Below are 24,539 nucleotides of genomic sequence, written 5' to 3' on the forward strand. Positions count from 1 at the left end.
CACAGATTAAGTCTAGTCCTGAACTAAAATGCATGCACAATGGGGAATCTGCTTTTTAGTCCAAGACCAGGCTTAATCTGTGTCCAGGGAAACCGGACCACAAAATATCGCTTATGGTATTTGAAATTCATATTTGTTTATGTATTTGAATTAATACATAAAAAACAACAACGTAAAAATGTATGTTATTTTGCCCATAGGGTTGTCAGCATAACAACTTTGAGGACGCCAAAGTGTATAACTTTAAGAACAAGCTGATCATTGTGTCGGCTGAGACGGCGGGGAATGGACTGTACAACTTCATCGTCCCACTTAGAGCTTCCTACAGACTAAAGAAAGAGCTGAACCCGATTGTGCTGCTCCTGGATAATCAGTAAGAACAGCGTTTTATTTGATCTTCTTACCCTTTTTATTGTGCTGCCCTCTTGGTCGGATCTCCATTGTAAAAGCGTTACAGATTTTCGGCGCAGGATGAAGACAATCCTGCAGCAGGAAGATTTGAACATCTGAAGGAATGTTTAGAATCGCCGCCAGGGTGCAGTTGGAAGCAGTGTTTGTATACAATGCAGAACCATAGCTACCTACATTGTACCTTCGACTGCAGGTCCACTGGGCGCCAGTTCTAGTAGCCTATGTAGTTTTATTACATGTTCAAGGAAAGCAATAAGCAGAATAAATTATTGGTGGCGTCAGTGTGGTCCAGGGGTTACAGTAGGCCTGTGCTACTGTAGCCGGCTTATAACAGTTTAGCAATGTTAGGGCCATCCACGCCAAAGACCATAACTACGGTATACTGACAAATTATACATAGCCTAGCTATAAAAACATGGGCAAGCATCCACACTGAAGGTAAGTGTATTGTTCTACAGTAAGCCTATATCTGCCAATCAACTGATGGCCCAAATCAGCAGTGATGGAAAAAGTACCAAACTGTCATACTTGAGTAAAAGTAACAATGCCTTTTTTTTACGGAAAGCCAGGGGCACATTACAACATTCAGACATTATTTTCAAACGAAGCATGTGTTTAGTGAGTCTGCCAGATCAGAGGCAGTAGGGATGTTCTGTTGATAAGTGTGAGAATTTGTACTTTTGGTTTCATGGAAAATTATGAGGTAAAAGGTACAATATTTTCTTAAGGAATGTAGTAAAGTAAAAGTTGTCAAAATATAAATACAACTTAACTACTTAAGTACTACTTTAAAATATTTTTACTTGAATACTTTACACGATTGCAAATCAACTCATCCACAGAAACACAAACAGTAGGCTATTATTGGGTTTCACACCTTTTATTATGTAACAGTGGATTGGAATATAATATATTGGAATATAATCAAATAAAAAGGGGCATATTGCAACCATCGATGGCACTAGATTATCGCCAGCTGATATCTCGTTAGACCGTCAATACGCGCACAGCTGATCTCAATTGCAAACATTATTGGTCACCTCATTATCGCTCCCTAAAAGATGATGTCAGTGTTACTTTAGTCTAGCCTGTTGACTCACACAAAATTATTCCGGTGCTCTGTTGTTCGCGACATACTTTAGTCTGAGACTGCCATCATTGAAATTTGTTTGTGGTGATGAGGGGCACGAGGGGCGTAGCCTAGACTTGCTACTTAACTACAAAACATGTTGAGTGCACCATACACCCATGCTCCATTCATAATTGATTTCGTAAGCTAAAAACACAGAGCCTAACGTTAGCTGGCTAGCTACTATGAGGATGTCATGTCATTGGAGGAGTGGATGAGTGACTGAGTTTTTCCCCTCATATTATTTTTCGGTGGCTACTGCTAGAGATGCAAGTGTCATTTGGTAAGCTAGCAAGAAATGTGAATCACTTTGCTAGCTAGCTATGCTGAACTTGAACGACTCTAACTGCACTGAAGCCGCTCAACATTTACATTACATTCAGTCGTCTAGCAGACACTCCAATCCAGTGACACACAAGAGCAACCAGGGACAAGCGCCTCGCTCAAGGGCACATTGACAGATTTCCCACCAAGCCAAATCGGGGACCCGCCCAAGCTCCCAACTTCCAGGACACCAACCATCCAAGATCCCCCAACTGTTCCCCCGAGAACTGCTCCTCAACAATCCGCCCCCCCCCCCCCCCACACACACACACACACACAGTAATGAAATACCAAGAATTTTTTTTTTTTTTTGTCAAGTTCCTTAAATGTGCTGAGAATGCTCCAAAGGCAAGCAACTATCCGGCACCATTCCCAGAAAGTTGTGGGAAGGTTGTATTAAAAAATAACCATAGGACAACCACGCGCTCACCAAGCTCTATGTAACATATGTTTCTCAAAACGTTATGTGCTAGCTGGAAAGTGAATGTCAAATGAGATTGAATGGCTGTAGTTTATCTTGAATTCAGCAAGATACCAATGAGCGCCCTTTTTGGTACTTTAACCGCAAGCAAATCAGCACTTCCTACCATATTTTCTCTATTTTATAAAAGTGACTGTCTCTTTTGGATATGTCGGGTACTGTGACAACAAAAATGACAATAGCTGTTCGTATGGACAATGAGGATCCATTCAATTGAATTATATTCCATTCTATTCTATTATTTTCTATGTTGTGATGTGTTATGTTGTCTCACCAGGCCTGACACACAGTTCCTGGAGGCTATCTGTTGGTTCCCCATGGTATTCTACATGGTCGGCTCCATCGATAAGTACGTGACGCACAACATGACCTTATCAATCATCTAATTTAGTGCATGTACTGCATTTGTATGCTATTAGTCTCCCTATCAAGAATACATCTACAAGGAAATGGACTGAGTGAACCGAAATATCAATTTCTCAAATATGTCCTGTGTCTGAAAAACAGCTTCTATCTCAAGGCCATCAGACTGTTAAACAGCCACCACTAACACTGAGTGGCTGCTGCCAACACACTGTCATTGACACTGACCCAACTCCAGCCATTTTAATAATGGGAATTGATGGGAAATGATGTAAATATATCACTAGCCACTTTAAACAATGCTACCTTATATAATGTTACTTACCCTACATTATTCATCTCATATGCATATGTATATACTGTACTCTACATCATCGACTGCATCCTTATGTAACACATGTATCACTAGCTACTTTAACTATGCCACTTTGTTTACTTTGTCTACACACTCATCTCATATGTATATACTGTACTCGATACCATCTACTGTATGCTGCTCTGTACCATCACTCATTCATATATCCTTATGTACATGTTCCTTATCCCCTTACACTGTGTATAAGACAGTAGTTTTGGAATTGTTAGTTAGATTACTTGTTGGTTATCACTGCATTGTCGGAACTAGAAGCACAAGCATTTCGCTACACTCGCATTAACATCTGCTAACCATGTGTATGTGACAAATAAAATTTGATTTGATTTTGATTTGATTTGTCCAAAGTCACCTTTCTAGACAGCCCCTGAGAAACTACTAGTTATGATTCTCTCTCCACAGCGAATGTTTCAGAATATTTCTAGCTCAAGTGCAGGGCCTAGAGGTTTTCCTGACAGTCTATAACTACGGTCTAGAATTTTTCCTGACCTTTTCATGTCAAATTCAATTCAAATGTGTGTGTGTGTGTCTCGCATAGCCTGGATGACCTCCTGCGCTGCGGTGTGTCCTTTGCGGCCAACATGGTGGTGGTGGACAAGGAGAGCACCATGAGTGCAGAGGAGGACTACATGGCTGACGCCAAAACCATCGTCAATGTGCAGACACTGTTCAGGTACCGTAAACATCGTCAATGTGCAGACACTGTTCAGGTACCGGAACCATCGTCAATGTGCAGACACTGTTCAGGTACCGTAAACATCGTCAATGTGCAGACACTGTTCAGGTACCGGAAACATCGTCAATGTGCAGACACTGTTCAGGTACCGGAAACATCGTCAATGTGCAGACACTGTTCAGGTACCGGAACCATCGTCAATGTGCAGACACTGTTCAGGTACCGGAACCATCGTCAATGTGCAGACACGGTTCAGGTACCGTAAACATCGTCAATGTGCAGACACTTTTCAGGTACCGGAACCATCGTCAATGTGCAGACACTGTTCAGGTACCGGAACCATCGTCAATGTGCAGACACTGTTCAGGTACCGGAACCATCGTCAATGTGCAGACACTGTTCAGGTACCGGAAACATCGTCAATGTGCAGACACTGTTCAGGTACCGGAAACATCGTCAATGTGCAGACACTGTTCAGGTACCGGAACCATCGTCAATGTGCAGACACTGTTCAGGTACCGGAACCATCGTCAATGTGCAGACACGGTTCAGGTACCGTAAACATTGTCAATGTGCAGACACTGTTCAGGTACCGGAAACATCGTATTGTCAATGTGTAAACATTGTTCCGGTACCGCAACCATTGTTAGTGTTTAGGTAGCGATACCCTTCTTTGTGATTTTATACACTTACCTCATGTCATTCCTTCTAACTGCCATCTCTGCTTCAGAGGCAAGTCTTTCTACATATTTAGGTGTTCACAGCAAAGGACTATTTCTGTCTGTAATAAAGCCCTTTTGTGGGGAAAAACTCATTCTGGCTCCCCAGTGGGCCGGCCTGGCACCCAAGTGGGTGGGCTTATGCCCTTCCGGGAAGTCGGTTAGGACATCTACTTTGTGCATGACACAAGTAATATTTCAAACAATTGTTTACAGACAGATTATTTCACTTATAATTCACTGTTTCACAATTCCAGTGGGTCAGAAGTTTACATACACTGAGTTGACTGTGCCTTCAAACAGCTTGGAAAATTCCAGAAAAGGACGTCATGGCTTTAGAAGCTTCTAATGGGCTAATTGACATAATTTGAGTCAATTGGAGGTGTACCTGTGGATGTATAACAAGGCCTACCTTCAAACTCAGTGCCTCTTTGCTTGACATCATGGGAAAATCAAAAGAAATCAGCCAAGACCTCAGAAAATAAATTGTAGACCTCCACAAGTCTGGTTCATCCATGGGAGCAATTTCCAAACTCCTGAAGGTACCACTTCCATCTGTGCAAACAATCGTACACAAGTAAAAACACAATGGAGCCATGCAACCATCATACCGCTCAAGAAGAAGACTTGTTTGGTCTCCTAGAGATCAATGTACTTTGGTGCGAAAAGTGCAAATTAATCCCAGAACAACAGCAAAGGACCTTGTGAAGATGCTGGAGGAAACAGGTACAAAAGTATCTATATCCACAGTAAAACAGGTCCTATATCGACATAACCTGAAAGGCCGCTCAGCAAGGAAGAATCCAATGCTCCAAAACCGCCATAAAAAAGCCAGACAATGGTTTGCAACTGCACATGGGGACAAAGATCTTACTTTTTGAGAAATGTCCTCTGGTCTGATGAAACATAAATATAGCTATTTGGCCATAATAAACATTGTTATGTTTGGAGGAAAAAGGGGGAGGCATGCAAGCCGAAGAACACCATCCCAACCGTGAAGCACAGGGGTGGCAGCATCATGTTGTGGGGGTGCTTTGCTGCAGGAGGGACTGGTGCATTATGTGGATATATTGAAGCAACATCTCAAGACATCAGTCAGGAAGTTAAAGCTTGGTCGCAAATGGGTCTTCCAAATGGACAATTACCCCACGCATACTTCCAAAGATGTGGCAAAATGGCGTAAGGACAACAAAGTCAAGGTATTGGAGTGGCCATCACAAAGCCCTGACCTCAATCCTATAGAGCATTTGTGAGCAGAACTGAAAAAGCGTGTGCGAGCAAGGAGGCCTACAAACCTGACTCAGTTACACCAGCTCTGTAAGGAGGAATGGGCCAAAATTCACAAAACTTATTATGGGAAGCTTGTGGAAGGCTACCCAAAACGTTTGACCCAAGTTAAACAATTTAACAGCAATGCTACCAAATATTAATTGAGATTATGAAAACTTCTGACCCACTGGGAATGTGATGAAAGAAATAAATGCTGAAATAAATCATTCTCTCTACTATTATTCTGGCATTTCACATTCTTAAAATATAGTGGTGATCCTAACAGACCTAAAACAGGGAATTTTCGACAAGGATTAAATGTCAGTAATTGTGAAAACTGAGTGTAAATGTACTTGTCTAAGGTGTCTGTAAACTTCCGACTTCAACCGTACATCTGTTAACCAATACCTTTTCTCAAGCTAAGTTAAGAGATGGCTGAGTTCTTGATTAATCAGGAAATCAGATTGTAGGTGTCCATTTAAATGCTTTGTGAATCCACTTCACAATGGTATCAGGCAGAGTGGAACAGAGGAACCCAAGAGCAGACTCCAACGAGGGGACTGGGATGAAGTAACCAAGGTATTTATTGAAACACAGGGGGAATATGGAGTGCAGGCCAGGGGAAGCTCGGGTGGGTTGCAGGAAACCAGGTACGGAGGCTAAGTTTTGCATTTATATCTTAAAAAATAAGGAACTATTAACAACGAACTGTTTTGACTTTGTAACACTAATGCTATGCTTTATCTTGGCCAGGTCGCAGTTGCAAATGAGAACTTGTTCTCAACTAGCCTACCTGGTTAAATAAAGGTGAAATAAAAAAATAAAAATCATACAAATATATTTATCTCATGGACCAAAAGTCAGATTCACTCCAGATTTGGTCTTTAGTTGGAGAAAATAATGCATTCAAAGACTACACCAGCTGATGCATATTACCACGTACGTTAATATGCAAACATTTTATTTTTATGAACCATAGGACCAAAGGACACCAACTTTGGCCCAAGGTACATGTCTTAACTTAGTTTGAGAAAAACTAAGGGATTGGTGAAAAGAAGATTGAGTTATTGACTAATCAAAAATCTGATTTTACTTGTCCATTTTAAACCACTGTAAATCCACTCCACAGTGGCCTATCAACTGGCCATCGCTATCATGGATGTCCCTAAGGTGAACTACACTGAATTTGGTATTGATATATAAAAAAACAAGGAAATGATTAACTCATTCTTTGCATACATAGTAGTAGTAGTCGTAGTTGTAATATTAGTTCATTTAAAGGGACCATGTGCAGTTAGAAACATACATTTCACATAGTGAAATATGATGTTTGCACCAGAGTTCGCTAAACACAGCTCATTTTAGTGGAGGATGGAGGATTTGAAGTCGCTAGTGCTTCTTAAGGTAGGGGTGAAGGAATTCTATTTCCTGGTGCCTGAGTTGGAGAATGTTGACTACTCAAAGGTGGTTTTGCTTTTAGGAATGACACGGCCTCCTCTTGTGGAGATCCAGGTGACTCTGCTGTTAGGTTAATATGAAAAAATCTTTCAGAGGTGGCGGCGCCACATTGTTGATAATCTTATAAACTAGACAGTCATCTGAGAAAAAACATCAAGTTGTCCACATTGAACAGACTGTACTTGTGGAGAGTATTACAGTGATGATAATGATGTGCTTTCCTGTCCACGCTCTTCAGTCCTTGTTTATATAGTGATCGGTTTCATTGGTTTGAGAACAGCCGGTAATGGAACAGGACAGGTGAGAGAAGAACATTGCATGTAAATAAAGTACATATTGGCTGCCACTGTAGAGAGTGAGTTCCTGATGTCTCGAAAATTTGAAAGACTATATGTGATTTTGCTGGACATCTTTTCAATGTGTTTTTTGAGAAACTTCAATGTAGGGTCTAGGACAATGCCCAGGTATTTAAACTTAGGGACTGTTTACATTTTTTGTCCGTGGATGAGTATGTCCAGGTAAGCCTAGTTGTTTAGTTTTGTGGAGTAGTACATAGCTACCGTTTTTCCCACATTTGTGGTTGGGCCATTCAGCCACTTTTGCCAATGCTGCTGTTAGTGTGATTGTCACTTCATTTTTGCCATGCGTATAAAAAAAACCTGTATCATCCGCATACATTTAAATCACCATGCTCTGGCAAACAGATGGGCGGTCATTAATGTCGAGGCTGAATAACAAAGGGCCCAGATTTTACTCCCGTGTCACTCGCCATAGTGCAATCCCTTGGTGATGACATTGTGGTTAACCGTGTCGAAGGCTTTTCTGAGGTCGAGGAAAACTGCACCGACAACACCCCCTTTGTCAATTTTGGCCTTGGTCATATCTGGGAGATAGCAACATGCTGTTTCTGTTGAGTGGTTTACCCTATACCAGTTGTGAAAGTAGATTTCATATCTTCCAGCTATGGGTCCTCCTTTTTGTGCACACGCTTAAATATAGAACCCCTATTAATTCAATAGTAAAGATTTGTCATTTCACTTTTTAAATGTATTACCTTTTATTGTGGCATAAACCAAACCAGTCGTGATGTTTTCATCTGATTTGTCAATAACTTCGAAGGGCTCTTTTACTAGGCTACTCATGTACGTTCATCCACTCGCAAAACATTTGCAGCCTCCAAACAGTGGTGAACGGAAAGAGACATCTGTTTCGCAAAACACCACAAATTGTAATGTCATTTTGGCGATTTGTCATTAGACCAGAATTTCTGCATCCACTGCTGTCCACACGCGCCTTGGTGTTTGCCATTCATCTCTGCTTTTGCAAAATTTCAGTGTTCTCATCTAACCACATCGCATTTTGGAGTGTAGGCTACACCACCAGTCTTTAAAAAAAAACGTTTAAAAAAAATAAATAGATTTTCTCCCCAAATTCGTGGTATCCAATTGTTTAGTAACTACTATCTTGTCTCATCGCTACAACTCCCGTACGGGCTCGGGAGAGACGAAGGTTGAAAGTCATGCGTCCTCCAATACACAACCCAACCAAGCCGCACTGCTTCTTAACACAGCGAGCATCCAACCCGGAAGCCAGCCGCACCAATGTTTTGGAGGAAATGCGCCCGGCCTGCCACCGGAGTCCCCGGACAACCAATTGTGCGTCACCCCACAGACCTCCCGGTCGCGGCTGGTTACGACAGAGCCTAGGCGTGAACCCAGGGTCTCTGGTGGCACAGCTGGCGCTGCAGTACAGCGCCCTTAACCACTGCGCCACCCGGGAGGCCTACACCACCAGTCTTGCTCATTTTTTAATCCTCTGACATGCGGTAGCCTAATGATAAATAGTGGTGTAATAGCCTACAGTTTGACATTTCGTTTTAATTATTGTGATAGCCTCGTGTTTTATGCCTCATGTTTTATTTTAAGAAAGAAATCAGCGTTGGCTTTCCTGAAACTCTTAGTCACTTAATTTCTCAGTCCCTTGTAAACTAGGCGTTCAACCTCTAAGCCAGATTTGAGGGATTTCTTCAGAGCAGCATCTCTCTTATTCGTCAGGTGCCAAAGAGTGTCATTGAGGCAAGGTAGGTTCTGTTTTTTTTGTGAGGGACTTTCCTTGAGAATTTGCTTTGAATTTGATTAATTGTTGTTGCCATTTCATTGCAGTCATTGCAGGTTTTCCAATGCCTCGCAAAAAAAGGACACCTATTGGTTCATGGGTAAAACAAATGCATAAATTGAATATCCCTTTGAGCATGGTAATGTTATTAATTACACATTGGATGGTGTATCAATACACCCAGTCACTACAAAAATACAGGTGTCCTTTCTAACTCAGATGCCGAAGAGGAAGGAAACTGCTCAGGGATTTCACCGTGAGGCCAATGGTGACTTTAAAACAGATACAGAGTTTAATGGCTCTGATAGGAGAAAACTGAGGATGGATCAACAACATTGTAGTTACTCCACAATACTAACCTAATTGACAGACTGAAAAGAAGGAAGCCTGTACAGAATAAAAAATATTCCAAAACATGCTTTGCTACAAGGCACTAAAGTTGCTACGCTTTTCACAGTAAGTTAGTTTTGACTTAAATATGCTTGAAAGTGTATGGCAGGGCTTGAACATGGTTATCTATCAATGACCAACAACCAATTTGACAGAGCTTTAAGAATTTTGAAAATAATAATGGGCAAATATTGTACAATCCAGGTGTGCAAAGCTCTTAGAGATTTACCCAGAAAGACTCACAGCTGTAATCACTGCCAACAGGGATTCGAACATGTATTGACTCAGGGGTGTGAATACTTACAGTACCAGTCAAAAGTTTGGACACACCTACTCATTCAAGGTTTTTTATTTTATTTTTAAAACTATTTTCTACATTGTACAATAATAGTGAAGACATCAAAACTACGAAATTACACATATAGAATCATGTAGTAAACACAAATGTGTTAAACAAATCAAAATATATTTAGATTCTTCAAAGTAGCCACCCTTTGCCTTGATGACAGCTTTGCACACTCATGGCATTCTCTCAACCAACTTCACCTGGAATGCTTTTCTAACAGTATTGAAGGACTTCCCACATATGCTGAGCACTCTTTGGCTGTTTTTCATTCACTCTGCGGTCCAACTCATCCCAAACCATCTCAATTGGGTTGAGGTCGGGTGATTGTGGAGGCCAGGTCATCTGATGCAGCACTCCATCACTCTCCTTCTTAGTCAAATAGCCCTTACACAGCCTGGAGGTGTGTTGGGTCATTGTCCTGTGGAAAAATAAATGATAGTCCCACTAAGCGCAAACCAGATGGGATGGTGTATGCTGTGGTAGTCATGCTGGTTAAGTCTGCCTTGAATTCTAAATAAATCCCCAACAGTGTCACCAGCAAAGCATCCCCACACCATCACACCTCCTCCTCCATGCTTCACAGTGGGAACCACACATGTGGAGATCATCCGTTCACCTACTCTGAGTCTCAAAGACACGGCGATTGGAACCAAAAAACTCAAATTTAGACTCATCAGACCAAAGAACAGATTTCCACCTGTCTAATGTCCTTTGCTTGGATTTCTTGCCCAAGCAAGTCTCTTCTTATTATTGGTGTCCTTTAGTAGTGGTTTCTTTGCAGCAATTCAACCATGAAGGCCTGATTCACGCAGTCTCCTCTGAACAGTTGATGTTGAGATGTGTCTGTTACTTGAACTCTGTGAAGCATTTATTTGGGCTGCAATTTCTGAGGCTGTTAACTCTAATGAACTAATCCTCTGCACCATTGGTTACTCTGGGTCTTCCTTTTCTGTGGCGGCCCTCATGAGAGCCAGTTTTATCATAGCACTTGATGTCGTTTCTCTTTGATTATTTGAGCCTTTCTCGCCATAATATGGACTTGGTATTTCAACAAATAGGGCTGGCTTCTGTATACCAACCCCTACCTTGTCACAACATAACTGATTGGCTCAAATGCATTAAGAAGGAAGGAAATTCCACACATTAACTTTTAACAAGGCTGTTAATTCTAATGCATTCCAGGTGACTACCTCATGAAGCTGGTTGAGCGAATTCCAAGAGTTTGCAAAGCTGTCATCAATGCAAAGGGTGGCTACTTGGAAGAATCTCAAATATATTTAAATTGTTTTAACCCTTTACATTATTCCATATGTGTTATTTCATTGTTTTGGTGTCTTCACTAAAATTGTATAAATAAAATAAACTCTGGAAAGAAACGTGTCCAAACTTTTGAAGTGTACTGAATGCAAATAAGATATTTTTGAATCTTTCCCAAATATTTTTGCAATACTTTCTAAAAACATGTTTTCACTTTATCATTATGGGGTATTGCGTGTAGATGGGTGAGACAAGTCAATTTAATCCATTTTGAATTCAGACTGTAACAACAAAATGTGGAATAAGTCAAGGGGTAGGAATACTTTCTGAAGGCATTATACACCATAAATGATTTCAGACCATTTGATTTCCCTTAGTTCATCTTAAAAAAGATCCAAATCTCTTTTAGGAATGCGACTGATGTTACTTTTGGTCCTATTACTGTCGTCCTATCTGAACCTCTGTTTGGTGAGTTTTCTTGCAACCAAAGTAAGATTGTGGTTAGATACAACTTAATTTCTGGTTTATGATTTTTTTTTATTCAGTCAGGCTTATGAAGTCCAGTTGTGTCTTTGTGGATTTTGTTATCCTAGTCGGCCTTCAATCAGTTGGGTTAGCAAGTTTCCTTGTTCTGTCTTTCAGTTGCCTTTCGTAGATCCTCTGGTTGATGGGAGAAGGGTCGACGTGGCTACTCTGGTTGATGGGGGAGGGGTCGATGTGGCTACGGGGAGGGGTCGATGTGGCTACTCTGGATGATGGGGGAGGGGTCGATGTGGCTACTCTGGATGATGGGGGAAGGGTTGACGTGGCTACTCTGGATGATGGGGGAAGGGTTGACGTGGCTACTCTGGATGATGGGGGAAGGGTCGACGTGGTTACTCTGGATGATGGGGGAAGGGTTGACGTGGCTACTCTGGATGATGGGGGAAGGGTCGACGTGGCTACTCTGGATGATGGGGGAAGGGTCGACGTGGCTACTCTGGTAATGGGGGAAGGGTTGACGTGGTTACTCTGGATGATGGGGGAAGGGTTGACGTGGCTACTCTGGATGATGGGGGAAGGGTTGACGTGGCTACTCTGGTAATGGGGGAAGGGTTGACGTGGCTACTCTGGATGATGGGGGAGGGGTCGACGTGGCTACTCTGGTAATGGGGGAAGGGTTGACGTGGCTACTCTGGATGATGGGGGAAGGGTCGACGTGGTTACTCTGGATGATGGGGGAAGGGTTGACGTGGCTACTCTGGATGATGGGGGAAGGGTCGATGTGGCTACTCTGGATGATGGGGGAAGGGTCGACGTGGCTACTCTGGTAATGGGGGAAGGGTTGACGTGGTTACTCTGGATGATGGGGGAACGGTTGACGTGGCTACTCTGGATGATGGGGGAAGGGTTGACGTGGCTACTCTGGTTGATGGGGGAAGAGTTGACGTGGCTACTCTGGATGATGGGGAAGGGTTGACGTGGCTACTCTGGATGATGGGGGAAGGGTCGACGTGGCTACTCTGGATGATGGGGGAAGGGTCGACGTGGCTACTCTGGATGATGGGGGAAGGGTCGACGTGGCTACTCTGGATGATGGGGGAAGGGTCGACGTGGCTACTCTGGATGATGGGGGAAGGGTCGACGTGGCTACTCTGGATGATGGGGGAAGGGTCGACGTGGCTACTCTGGATGATGGGGGAAGGGTCGACGTGGCTACTCTGGATGATGGGGGAAGGGTCGACGTGGCTACTCTGGTAATGGGGGAAGGGTTGACGTGGTTACTCTGGATGATGGGGGAAGGGTTGACGTGGCTACTCTGGATGATGGGGGAAGGGTTGACGTGGCTACTCTGGTAATGGGGGAAGGGTTGACGTGGCTACTCTGGATGATGGGGGAGGGGTCGACGTGGCTACTCTGGTAATGGGGGAAGGGTTGACGTGGCTACTCTGGATGATGGGGGAAGGGTTGACGTGGCTACTCTGGATGATGGGGGAAGGGTTGACGTGACTACTCTGGATGATGGGGGAAGGGTTGACGTGGCTACTCTGGATGATGGGGGAAGGGTTGACGTGGCTACTCTGGATGATGTGGGAAGGGTCGACGTGGCTACTCTAGATGATGGAGGGGGGTCCATTAGAGCTATTGGGGTCCATTAGAGGTATTTTGTCATTACCTCCTGTCTGCATGGAAGCTGAAGGCTGGATATCAGGATGGTCTTTTAGTGGTTTCGTTCCTGTTTCTATAGACTCTTACATGCTGACCAAACCGGAGACGCGCACATTGATTTTGTTCATCCACACTAGAAGCGATCAGGACACGAAGGTTGAAATATCAAAACAAACTCTGAGCCAATTATATTAATTTGGGGACAGCTCAAAAAGCATTAAACATTCATGTCAATTTAGCTAGAAAGCTTGCTGCTAGCTAATTTGTCCTGGTATATAAACATTGGGTTGTTATTTTACCTGAAATGTACAAGGTCTTCAATTCCGACAATTAATGCATAGATAAAACGATAAACCGAAATCATTTCGGGCCATCTCTCCTCCTTCCTTAAGGCTTCTATTTCATCATTGGACTTTATATGGTGGTTGGTAACCAACTTTACAGCCTTACTACAACCTACTGAAGTGTGGACCTAAGTTAATCTCATTAGTAAAACTAATGAGGAGATGGCACGTGGGTATATGCTCCTAAAAACCAATGGGGAGATAGATGGGAGAGGCTGGACTTGCAGAGCGTCGAGTGTCACAAATAGAACCAATTCATATTTTAGCGCCTGGCCACGCAGACGCTCGCTGATGCCTGCGAGCAGTGTGGGTGCAATGATTGAATAACATGTATGTGTACATTTATTTTGCAAGGATTTCAGATTTGTCCAACAGTGGTTTAGTTTTTTTCCTCTGCAATAAGTTCTTGTGATCCTGTAGAGTGACATAGCTTATTTCAGCTTTGTGTAACTGGCTGCTTTAGGACTGAGTTCATTGGGCTGGCCATTGCCTGACTTACAAATTGTAGCTCACTAGAAAGGGTCTTCCACTGCACCATATTGTCTTGGGTCTCTTTTCATTTGTAGAGACAGATTGTCTGGTTGTAATGCATTCATCTGAGACCGTAGTTCCTTAAAACCACTTTGTGTCCATTTATGCAGATTTTACCAAGACAAAAAACAAAATGGACTAATATATTATTGTCCAAAATGATAGATCAGCCATATTGAAGACAGTGCTGTGCAGATCCTATCCCTATGTAAGAGAACAGGTTAATAATTATTATTATAAATAAGGACGCAGAACTTGATATTCCCAAATTAACCATGGACATTTATGACAGTGGAAGTGTCCCACAGTAATGAGGATTACCTTAAGTAATTTAAGGAATTCTTTACTACATTGAAAGCTGAAGTTGAAAAAGAGTCCTCTATTTTCTGCCAAGGATGATCACAACAAGGAACAATTTGAAGAGACGTTTAATGCATCTAATTTTCAGCTTTACTTTGCCCAATACAAATAACACATTGTAGTGCACATATGAGGCAAGCCAAATTCAGAACTTGAGGTATGGAATCATCAAAAGCCAAATCTCTTAAAGCACAGATACTTTGTGATTCTTGGCATCTGTGCTTTGTAATTATTCTGGGTAAACAAACAATCTCCATGACAACATCATGGACAATGTTTCTCTTGAACTATGCTGGGATGATGATTTTTTTTTATGGCAATTATTATTATTTTTTTAAAATATTTCAATTGGGGTTTATACAATTACTGAAATAATACAATATTCTGAAATATAATAGTACTAATAGTGACTTATAGTAAGATACAATTATGCTCAGTTCAGTATCATTAAAGGAGTAGGCCTACCTCCCCTTCAAGTGTCTCAAGTTCACTCACAGATTGACTGATTATTTTATTATGCTCCAGATATGTAATACTCTTGTAATTTCTTTGTGCACTTGTATGTCAATACTTTAGTCCTGAGGACCTTGAAATATGTTTTTTCCGATATAGTTGTTCTCAGAAGATTTCAGTGGTTTGCTAGCTTTTCCTGAAGCTGATAAATCCTGTATTTTGTCCTGTTGCTGGAAAAAGTGCACTTCCTTTGAAGAAAACATATAAATTGTTAGCTTTTGAAAAGGACATTTAAAAAAATATATAGTACATTAAGAGTGCATTCTGTTAGCCTAGACATTTCTAGCAGGAGCTTATCTTATCTGCTGCGATCTGGTGATTTTACATGCAAGCTTGTGTATCCTTTTATGCTCGTACAGGATGCCACCTATGACCAAGTGGTTTTCTTCACAAAAAAGAAAACCACTTGGAGTACCCACTTGCCAGTCTCCTTTTTCCTTCAGCTGGCCATATTTCTTCCGTAACCCCTAACAGAGTTTGTATTTGTGCATCTGTTGTATCGCTGGAGCACGGCACCCCATTTGAAACAGTGTTCTGACATTCCAACATCCAACTTTCATTTTGGATAGCACTCTGGATAGTCTCAATGACCTTGAGTTGCAATCCTGTCGCATTCAAATGTAGCCACTCACGTGCCAGGCCCAGAGGGCCATGGCTCCTGGGTGAGAGTAGAACATTTCCTTGTTCACTTGGGTCAAAAGATCCATGCGTAAATGGTAGCTGCCAGGGCTGGTTGTAAAGCAAGAGAGTGAACTCTGTAAACCAGAGCTTCCCTGGCTGTAGAGAGACTCTAAGATGAAGGAAGAGCCCTGTTTCCTCACTATGTTTAACAGAGTGGGGAGTGTCAGGCATAGAGAAGGAAAAAGCATAAGGCATCACCCTTGCCAGGGGTGTGCTGGCACTTTCCCCTCTTGGACTGTGCCCCAGACGTCCTAATCCTGAGCAGTAGAGCAGCTATGTGTCTGGTCTTTCTTGTCCCTACTCTGAAGATGAAGCTCCTGTAAAGGGACATACAGATCGCTGTATGGGGCTCTGTCGCCTGATAAGGGTGCCCTAAGGTAGTGGGCCAAGGGAGTTTTGTGGTGAGCCAAGAGAACCTGTTCCCCTGCGAAACCAAACACATTAAACCCAGAGATAAACTGGATGACAGGAATCCACAGAGAATGGGTAGGTGTTACCAGGTTTTATTCCCTGCCTCGCTCACCTAGAGTGATGGTTCCCCCTTGTGGCGTTCTGAGGAGGTGCATTCGTGATCTTATTCAACTGTGTTCGCTTGCACACACAAGACAGTTTTTAGGCAGAATGTGCAGGGCATAAGAGGAGGACCATGATAGATGGCAACTGTCAATCCGTCATCATGATCTGTTAGTGTGAGACCGGAGGGAGAGCATTCCTCACCTTGACACCCACCCCCCACCCCCAAAAAAAAAAAATCCTGAACCAACAAAATTGCGCTTGACCCTCCCTTACTATACCTGCGATACGTGGTTGTCCCACCTAAGCCATCTTAAAACTTATTTGGGATCGGTGTCCCGTCCGCGGGATGTTTGAGCTAATGTAGACTAATGCGATTAGTATGAGGTTGTAAGTGACATGAACATTTCCCAGGACATAGACATATCTGATATGGGCAGAACGATACGATATCTGCCAGGCACGCAGGCTGTCAGAATGGGGGAAAGAGAAAAGTAGTTGAGTGTCATCCGCAAAGCAATGATAGGAGAGACCATGTGAGGATATGACGGAGCCGAGGAACTTGGTGTATAGAGAGGGCCAAGATCCAAGCCCTGGGGACAGCAGTAGTGAGAGTATGTGGTGCAGACATACAGTGCGTTGGGAAAGTATTCAGACCCCTTGACTTTTTACACATTTTGTTACGTTACAGCCTTATTATAAAATGGATTAAATTGTTCGTTTTTTTCTCAATATACACACAATACTCCATAATGACGAAGCAAAAACAGGTTTAGAAGTTTTTGCAAATGTATATACATGTATATAAAAAAAATCACATTTAAATAAGTATTCAGAGCCTTTACTCAGTACTTTGTTGAAGCAACTTTGGCAGAAGTTACAGCCTTGAGTCTTCTTGGGTATGACACTACAAGCTTGGCACACCTATATTTGGAGAGTTTCTCCCATTCTTCTCTGCAGATCCTCTGAAGGTCTGTCAGGTTGGATGGGGAGTGTTGCTGCACAGCTATTCTTAGGTCTCTCCAGAGATGTTGGATCGGGATCAAGTCCGGGCTCTGGCTGGGCCACTCAAGGACATTCAGAGACTTGTCCCAAAGTCACTGCATTGTGTTGACTGTGTGCTTAAGGTCGTTGTCCTGTTGGAAGGTGAACCTTCACCCCAGTCTGAGGTCCGGAGCGCTCTGGAGCAGGTTTTCATCAAGGATCTCTCTACTTTGTTCCGTTAATCTTTCCCTTCGATCCAGACTAGTCTCCCAGTCCCTACCGCTAATAAACATCCACACAGCATGATGCTGCCACCATGCTTCACCATAGGGATGGTGCCAGGTTTCCTCCAGACGTGAATCTTGGCTTTCAGGCCAAAGAGTTCAATCTTGGTTTCATCAGACCAGAGTATCTTGTTTCTCAGGGTCCTTTAGGTGCCTTTGGCAAACTCCAAGTGGGCTGTCATGTGCCTTTTACTGAGGAGTGGCTTCCGTCTGGCCACTCTACCATTAAGGCCTGATTGTTGGAGTGCCAGGCACAATCTTGTCTCTGACCTCTATGGACAATTCCGTCGACATCATGACTTGGTTTTTGCTCTGACATGCACTGTCAAATGTGGGACTTTATATAGACAGGTGTGTAACTTTCCAAATCATGTCCAATCAATCAAATTTACTACAGGTAGACTCCAATCAATTTGTAGAAACATCTCAAGGATGATTAATGGAAACAGGATGAATACTTTTGTAAAAAGGTATCGGTTTTATATGTTTTATACATTTGAAAACATTTCTAAAAACATTTTCGCTTTTCAATTTAGGGCATAGTTTGTAGATTGAGGAAAATCCTTTTTAGAATAAGGCTGTAACGTAACAAAATGTGGAAAAAGTGAAGGGGTCTGAATAATTTTCAGAATGTACTGTAGATCCTCTCCACATCACCTAGTAGGAGCGGCCAGCCATGTAAGATGCAATCCAAGAGTGTGCAGAGCCTGAGACGCCCAGCCCTGAGAGGGTGGAGAGTAGGATCGGATGGTTCACTGTGTCGAAGGCAGCCGATATCTAGGAGGATGAGAACAGAGGAGAGAGTCAGCTTTGGACATACGGAATACAAAGGGACACCCAGACGCGAGCTGCCCAGTGACGCGAGGGTAGTGTGTACGGCCCAGTGCATCACTGGGGCTAAGTTTCCTGCCATCCAGGACCTATATACCAGGCAGTGTCAGTGGAAGGCCCTAAAAATTGTCAAAGACTCAAGCCACCCAAGTCATAGACTGTTTTCTCTGCTACCGTATGGCAAGCGTTACCGGAGTGCCAAGTCTAGGTCCAAAAGGCTTTGCTAGGCGTCCCGCTATCGGGACATCTTCCGGTGAAACTGGAAGGCGCGCAATTCAAATAAATAATCATACAAATTATGGATATTAAACATTTAGGTACATACAAGTGTCTGATATCGGTTGAAAGCTTACCTTCTTGTTTATCTAACTGCACTGGCCGATTTCCAGTAGGCTTTACAGCGAAAGCATGCCATGCGATTGTTTGAGGACGGCGCCCCACATCAAAATATTTTTTCCACCAGCACAGATTTCATTAATTCACAAATAGCGATAAAATATTAACTTTTTCAATATCTTCCTCTGATTTGTCATCCCAAGGGTCCCAGCTATAACATGTAGCATAGTTTTGTTAGATAAAATCCTTCTTTATATCCCAAAAAGTCAGTTTAGTTGGCGCCATCGATTTGAGCTATCCACTCCTTCAACATGGCAAGATAGGAATCTAAAAATCTGCCCATAAACTTTCTTTCAACAAGTCAAAATATGTCTCTATTTAATCCTCAGATACACTAAAATGTATTTAAACCATAATATTTCATACAAAAAGAAGTATGTTCAATAGGAAAATGATATTAGCAGGTGCGTGTCCTCTTCATTGCTTGCGCATACACACATTTCCAGGTCTGTGTCCCTGTAGTTAAACTCATTATTCTTACTCGTTTTGAAAGAAACAAGCCTGAAACCTTGAACATTGAGTGCTGACACCCAGTGGAAGCCATAGGAAATGCATACTGGGAGCAAGATTTAATTATTTCCCTATACTTTCCAATGTAAGATCATGGGCTCTCTCTCCCAAAAAATATCTGGTTAGTTTTTCTTTGGATTTTATCCTACCATATCTATTGTGTTATAGTCTCCTACATTATGTTAACATTTCTACAAACTTCAAAGTGTCTTCTTTCCAATGGTACTAATTATATGCATATCCTAGCAACATACATTTTACTTTGGGCATGTCTGTCACGGTCGTCCTCCTCTTCATCTGAAGAGGAGAGGCGAGGAGGACCGGAGGACCAAAATGCGGCATGATATGTGTTCATGTTGAATGTTTAATTAAAGAAAGAACTGAACACTATACAAAAACAGTAAACTAAATAACAACCGTGACGCTAATGCGAGCTGCGCTGAAACAAGCCATCAACATAGACAATCACCCACAAACAAACAGTGCAACCCAGGCTACCTAAGTATGATTCTTAATCAGAGACAACTAATGACACCTGCCTCTGATTGAGAACCATACTAGGCCGAAACATAGAAATACCCAAATCATAGAAAAACAAACATAGACTGCCCACCCAACTCACGCCCTGACCATACTAAATAAATACTAAACAAAGGAAATAAAGGTCAGAACGTGACAATGTCAATGAGGCGGAAATTGAGAAAAAAGGACCCTAGCCCTAGCCAATACTCATCATAAACATTGATAAACGATACAAGTGTTAAGCATGGAAATATAGATTAACCAGTTGAAGCTATGGGGGCGCTATTTCATTATTGGATAAAAAAAAACGTGCCCATTTTAAGCTCAATATTTTGTCACAAAAAGATGCTCAACCATGCATATAATTGGCAGCTTTGAAAGAAAACACTCGTGACGTTTTCAAAACTGCATAGATATTATCTGTGAGTGCCCCAGAACTGATGTTACAGGCGAAACCAAGATGAAACTTCATTTAAATTTAAGTCATTTAGCAGACGCTCTTATCCAGAGCGACTTACAAATTGGTGCATTCACCTTATGGCATTCAGTGGAACAGTCACTTTACAATAGTGCATCTAAATCTTAAAGGGGGGGGGGGTGAGAAGGATTACTTATCCTATCCTAGGTATTCCTTAAAGAGGTGGGGTTTCAGGTGTCTCCGTAAGGTGGTGATTGACTCCGCTGTCCTGGCGTCGTGAGGGAGTTTGTTCCACCATTGGGGGGGCCAGAGCAGCGAACAGTTTTGACTGGGCTGAGCGGGAACTGTACTTCCTCAGTGGTAGGGAGGCGAGCAGGCCAGAGGTGGATGAACGCAGTGCCCTTGTTTGGGTGTAGGGCTTGATCAGAGCCTGGAGGTACTGAGGTGCCGTTCCCCTCACAGCTCCGTAGGCAAGCACCATGGTCTTGTAGCGGATGCGAGCTTCAACTGGAAGCCAGTGGAGAGAGCGGAGGAGCGGGGTGACGTGAGAGAACTTGGGAAGGTTGAACACCAGACGGGCTGCGGCGTTCTGGATGAGTTGTAGGGGTTTAATGGCACAGGCAGGGAGCCCAGCCAACAGCGAGTTGCAGTAATCCAGACGAGAGATGACAAGTGCCTGGATTAGGACCTGCGCCGCTTCCTGTGTGAGGCAGGGTCGTACTCTGCGGATGTTGTAGAGCATGAACCTACAGGAACGGGCCACCGCCTTGATGTTAGTTGAGAACGACAGGGTGTTGTCCAGGATCACGCCAAGGTTCTTAGCGCTCTGGGAGGAGGACAAAATGGAGTTGTCAACCGTGATGGCGAGATCATGGAACGGGCAGTCCTTCCCCGGGAGGAAGAGCAGCTCCGTCTTGCCGAGGTTCAGCTTGAGGTGGTGATCCGTCATCCACACTGATATGTCTGCCAGACATGCAGAGATGCGATTCGCCACCTGGTCATCAGAAGGGGGAAAGGAGAAGATTTCAAACAGGAAATGAGCAGGATTTTTGAGTCTCTGTTTTCCATTGTCTCCTTATATGGCTGTGAATATGCTGTGAACAAGCTTATGCGCTCTGCCGTTCATCCAAGATGTCTGCAGCATTGTGACGTATTTGTAGGCATATCATTGGAAGATTGACCATAAGAGACTACATTTGCCAGGGGCCTGTCCGGTGTCCTTTGTCTACCTTGGTGCATAATTCTCAGTGGCAATAATTTTACCATGCGATACAGACAGAGAAGCACACTTCCAGGAACGATACATCATTGAAGAGAAATGTGAAAAACACCTTGAGGATTGGTTCTAAACAACGTTTGCCATGTTTCAGTCGATATTATGGAGTTAATTTGGAAAAAAGTTTGGCGTTTGGATAACTGAATTTTCATTGTTTTTTTTGGTAGCCAAACGTGACGCACCAAACGGACCGATTTCTCCTGCACAAAAAATATTTCAAGAAAAACTGAACATTGCTATCTAACTGAGAGTCTCCTCATTGAAAACATCCGAAGTTCTTCAAAGGTAAATGATTTATTTGAATGTTTTTGCGAAAATGTTTCCTGCTGATGCTAACGCTAAATGCTACGCTAGCTATCAGTACTGTTACACAAATGCTAGTTTGCTATGCTTGAGAAGCATATTTTTGAAAATCTGAGATGACAGTGTTGTTAACAAAAGGCTAAGCTTGAGAGCTAGCATATTAATTTCATTTCATTTGCGATTTTCATGACTAGTTAACATTGCGTTATGGTATTGAGCTTGAGGCTATGATTATGCTACCGGATCCGGCATGGCTCCACGCAAGAAGTTCTTCTTAATTGAACCGCTGAGTCAGATTTCAAAAATGCTTTACGGCGAAAGCACACTTTGCGATTGTTAGGTTAGCTCCTAGCCACAGAAACCCATACAGCCATTTTCCAAACAAGGAGAGGTGTCACAAAAGTCAGAAATAGCATTTAAATTAATCACTTACCTTTGATGATCTTCATCTGGTGGCACTCCCAGATCTCCATGTTAGACAATAAATGTTTGTTTTGTTCGATAATGTCCCTCTTTATGAGCAAAAATCTCCTATTTTGTTTGCACGTTTTGTCCAATAATCCGAATGCAGAAGGCGCGTGCACTAATTCCAGACTAAAAGTTTTGGTTAAGGGCTTGTAAATTAGCATTTCACTCTCAGGTCTACTGTTTGTTGTATTCGGCGCATGTGCCAAATAAAATTAGATTTGATTTACAGTGTCCTTCAGTATCTCAGCCTGATAAGCCATCAATAAGAGATCACGTTGTGTGCTCTGATTGACTGGGCTTTGTACTGGGCTTTGTCTGGCAAGTGGGGTTGAGGTGGTCAGCCAGCGGGGGAACATTTTGCATGTCCAGGCTAGGAGAGCCCCTAGCAAGGATCTTTCTGGTAAGGGTTTTTGCCCATGAGCCCTTTGCCTCCCTGAGACAAGCTGGGACTGTGGGAAGCAGAGTACTTTCCCATTGTACAGGTCCCTTTCAGAATCCTGACACCAAGGGAGTGGGCCACTTGATCCCAAAGTCTGGCCACGGCTCGCTCGCAAATGTCGAACTTCAAGCTTGGGAGGGCAGCCCCCCCATTTTGGTAGCAGGGTGACATTGGGACTTAAGAAGGGGGAAAAACAGGGTCTTTCGGTTGCAAAGTCGAGGAGAACCATGAGATTAATCCCGTCATCCTCCTCGTCATCCCCGAGCTGGCGTTCCCCTAACACCAAGTCATCAGACAGTGAGGGGAGGGAATCGAGGCTGTGACTTCGCCCCAGCTGGGCCCGGTCGCGGAGAGCTGAGAGAGAAGTTTGTTTTAGCCGCCTTCTCAAACCCGCCCTAGTCAGTGCTTTGTAGTGATCGAAGGACTCGGGGTCGTCAAGTGCTGCTTGAGCATGTTCTCTTCCCAGGCAGTTGATGAATAGAAGGTGAAAATCTTTCCCTGCAATCATGGATCCCCAAGCGCAAGAACGTGGTGGTTTGAGTGCTTGACTTATCCTGGGATGGGATAGCAGTGGACATTGTATAGAACAGGGCTTGCTAATACCAAGGCTCCTGTTGTAAAAACAATGTGTCAGCAAGGAGGCTTTGAATAGGAGTAAGCTAGCTTGTTAAAAGCCTTCCGGCTAATGGGTAGCTAGGGTACGCACAGTATTAACGCTATAGCCATGAGACTAGTAAGGGTTTAGTTAGCTAGCATCTACCATGCGTGGTTAAGATGTGCTGTAGCTAGCACAGTGCTAGCCGAAGGGAACCACAGTGTTTAACTTCTGTCCGATATTCTCCTATGACCGTAGAACCGTGAGGCTAAAAATGGTAGGTCAAGTGGACACAAACGAGTGAACGTATATTAAACAAAACGAGAGAAGGGAGATACAGTGGAGAAAAAAAGTATTTAGTCAACCACCAATTGTGCAAGTTCTCCCACTTAAAAAGATGAGAGAGGCCTGTAAATTTTCATCATAGGTACACTTCAACTATGACAGACAAGATGAGAAGAAAGAAAATCACATTGTAGGATGTTTTATGAATTTATTTGCAAATTATGGTGGAAAATAAGTAGTTGGTCAATAACAAAAGTTTATCTCAATACTTTGTTATATACCCTTTGTTGACAATGACAGAGGTCAAACGTTTTCTGTAAGTCTTCACAAGGTTTTCACACACTGTTGCTGGTATTTTGGCCCATTCCTCCATGCAAATCTCCTCTAGAGCAATGATGTTTTGGGGCTATTGCTGGGCAACACGGACTTTCAACTCCCTCCAAAGATTTTCTATGGGGTTGAGATCTGGAGACTGGCTAGGCCACTCCAGGACCTTGAAATGCTTCTTACGAAGCCACTCCTTTGTTGCCCGGTCGGTGTGTTTGGGATCATTGTCATGCTGAAAGACCCAGCCACGTTTCATCTTCAATGCCCTTGCTGATGGAAGGAGGTTTTCACTCAAAATCTCATGATACATGGCCCCATTCATTCTTTCCTTTACACGGATCAGTCGTCCTGGTCCCAGAAAAACAGCCCCAAAGCATGATGTTTCCACCCCCATGCTTCACAGTAGGTATGGTGTTCTTTGGATGCAACCCAGCATTCTTTGTCCTCCAAACACAACGAGTTGAATTTTTACCAAAAAGTTATATTTTGGTTTCATCTGA

The 24,539-nt window shown here is 43.0% G+C and overlaps 1 protein-coding gene across 4 annotated transcripts in view; it reads left to right on the forward strand.

Annotated features, from left to right (window-relative positions):
• Positions 1–24,539, forward strand: part of LOC124009681 (potassium channel subfamily T member 2-like) — an 82,057-nt gene that overhangs the window by 39,633 nt on the left and 17,885 nt on the right. For all 4 annotated transcript variants that reach the window (XM_046321734.1, XM_046321735.1, XM_046321731.1 and 1 more), the window contains exons 20-22: positions 201–373; positions 2,623–2,694; positions 3,620–3,754. In XM_046321734.1, coding sequence (XP_046177690.1) covers positions 201–373; positions 2,623–2,694; positions 3,620–3,754 — 380 coding nt within the window. The remainder of the gene's footprint in view (positions 1–200; positions 374–2,622; positions 2,695–3,619; positions 3,755–24,539) is intronic.

This window comes from Oncorhynchus gorbuscha, linkage group LG22 (genome assembly GCF_021184085.1).
Source record: "Oncorhynchus gorbuscha isolate QuinsamMale2020 ecotype Even-year linkage group LG22, OgorEven_v1.0, whole genome shotgun sequence".
Lineage (NCBI taxonomy): Eukaryota > Metazoa > Chordata > Actinopteri > Salmoniformes > Salmonidae > Oncorhynchus > Oncorhynchus gorbuscha.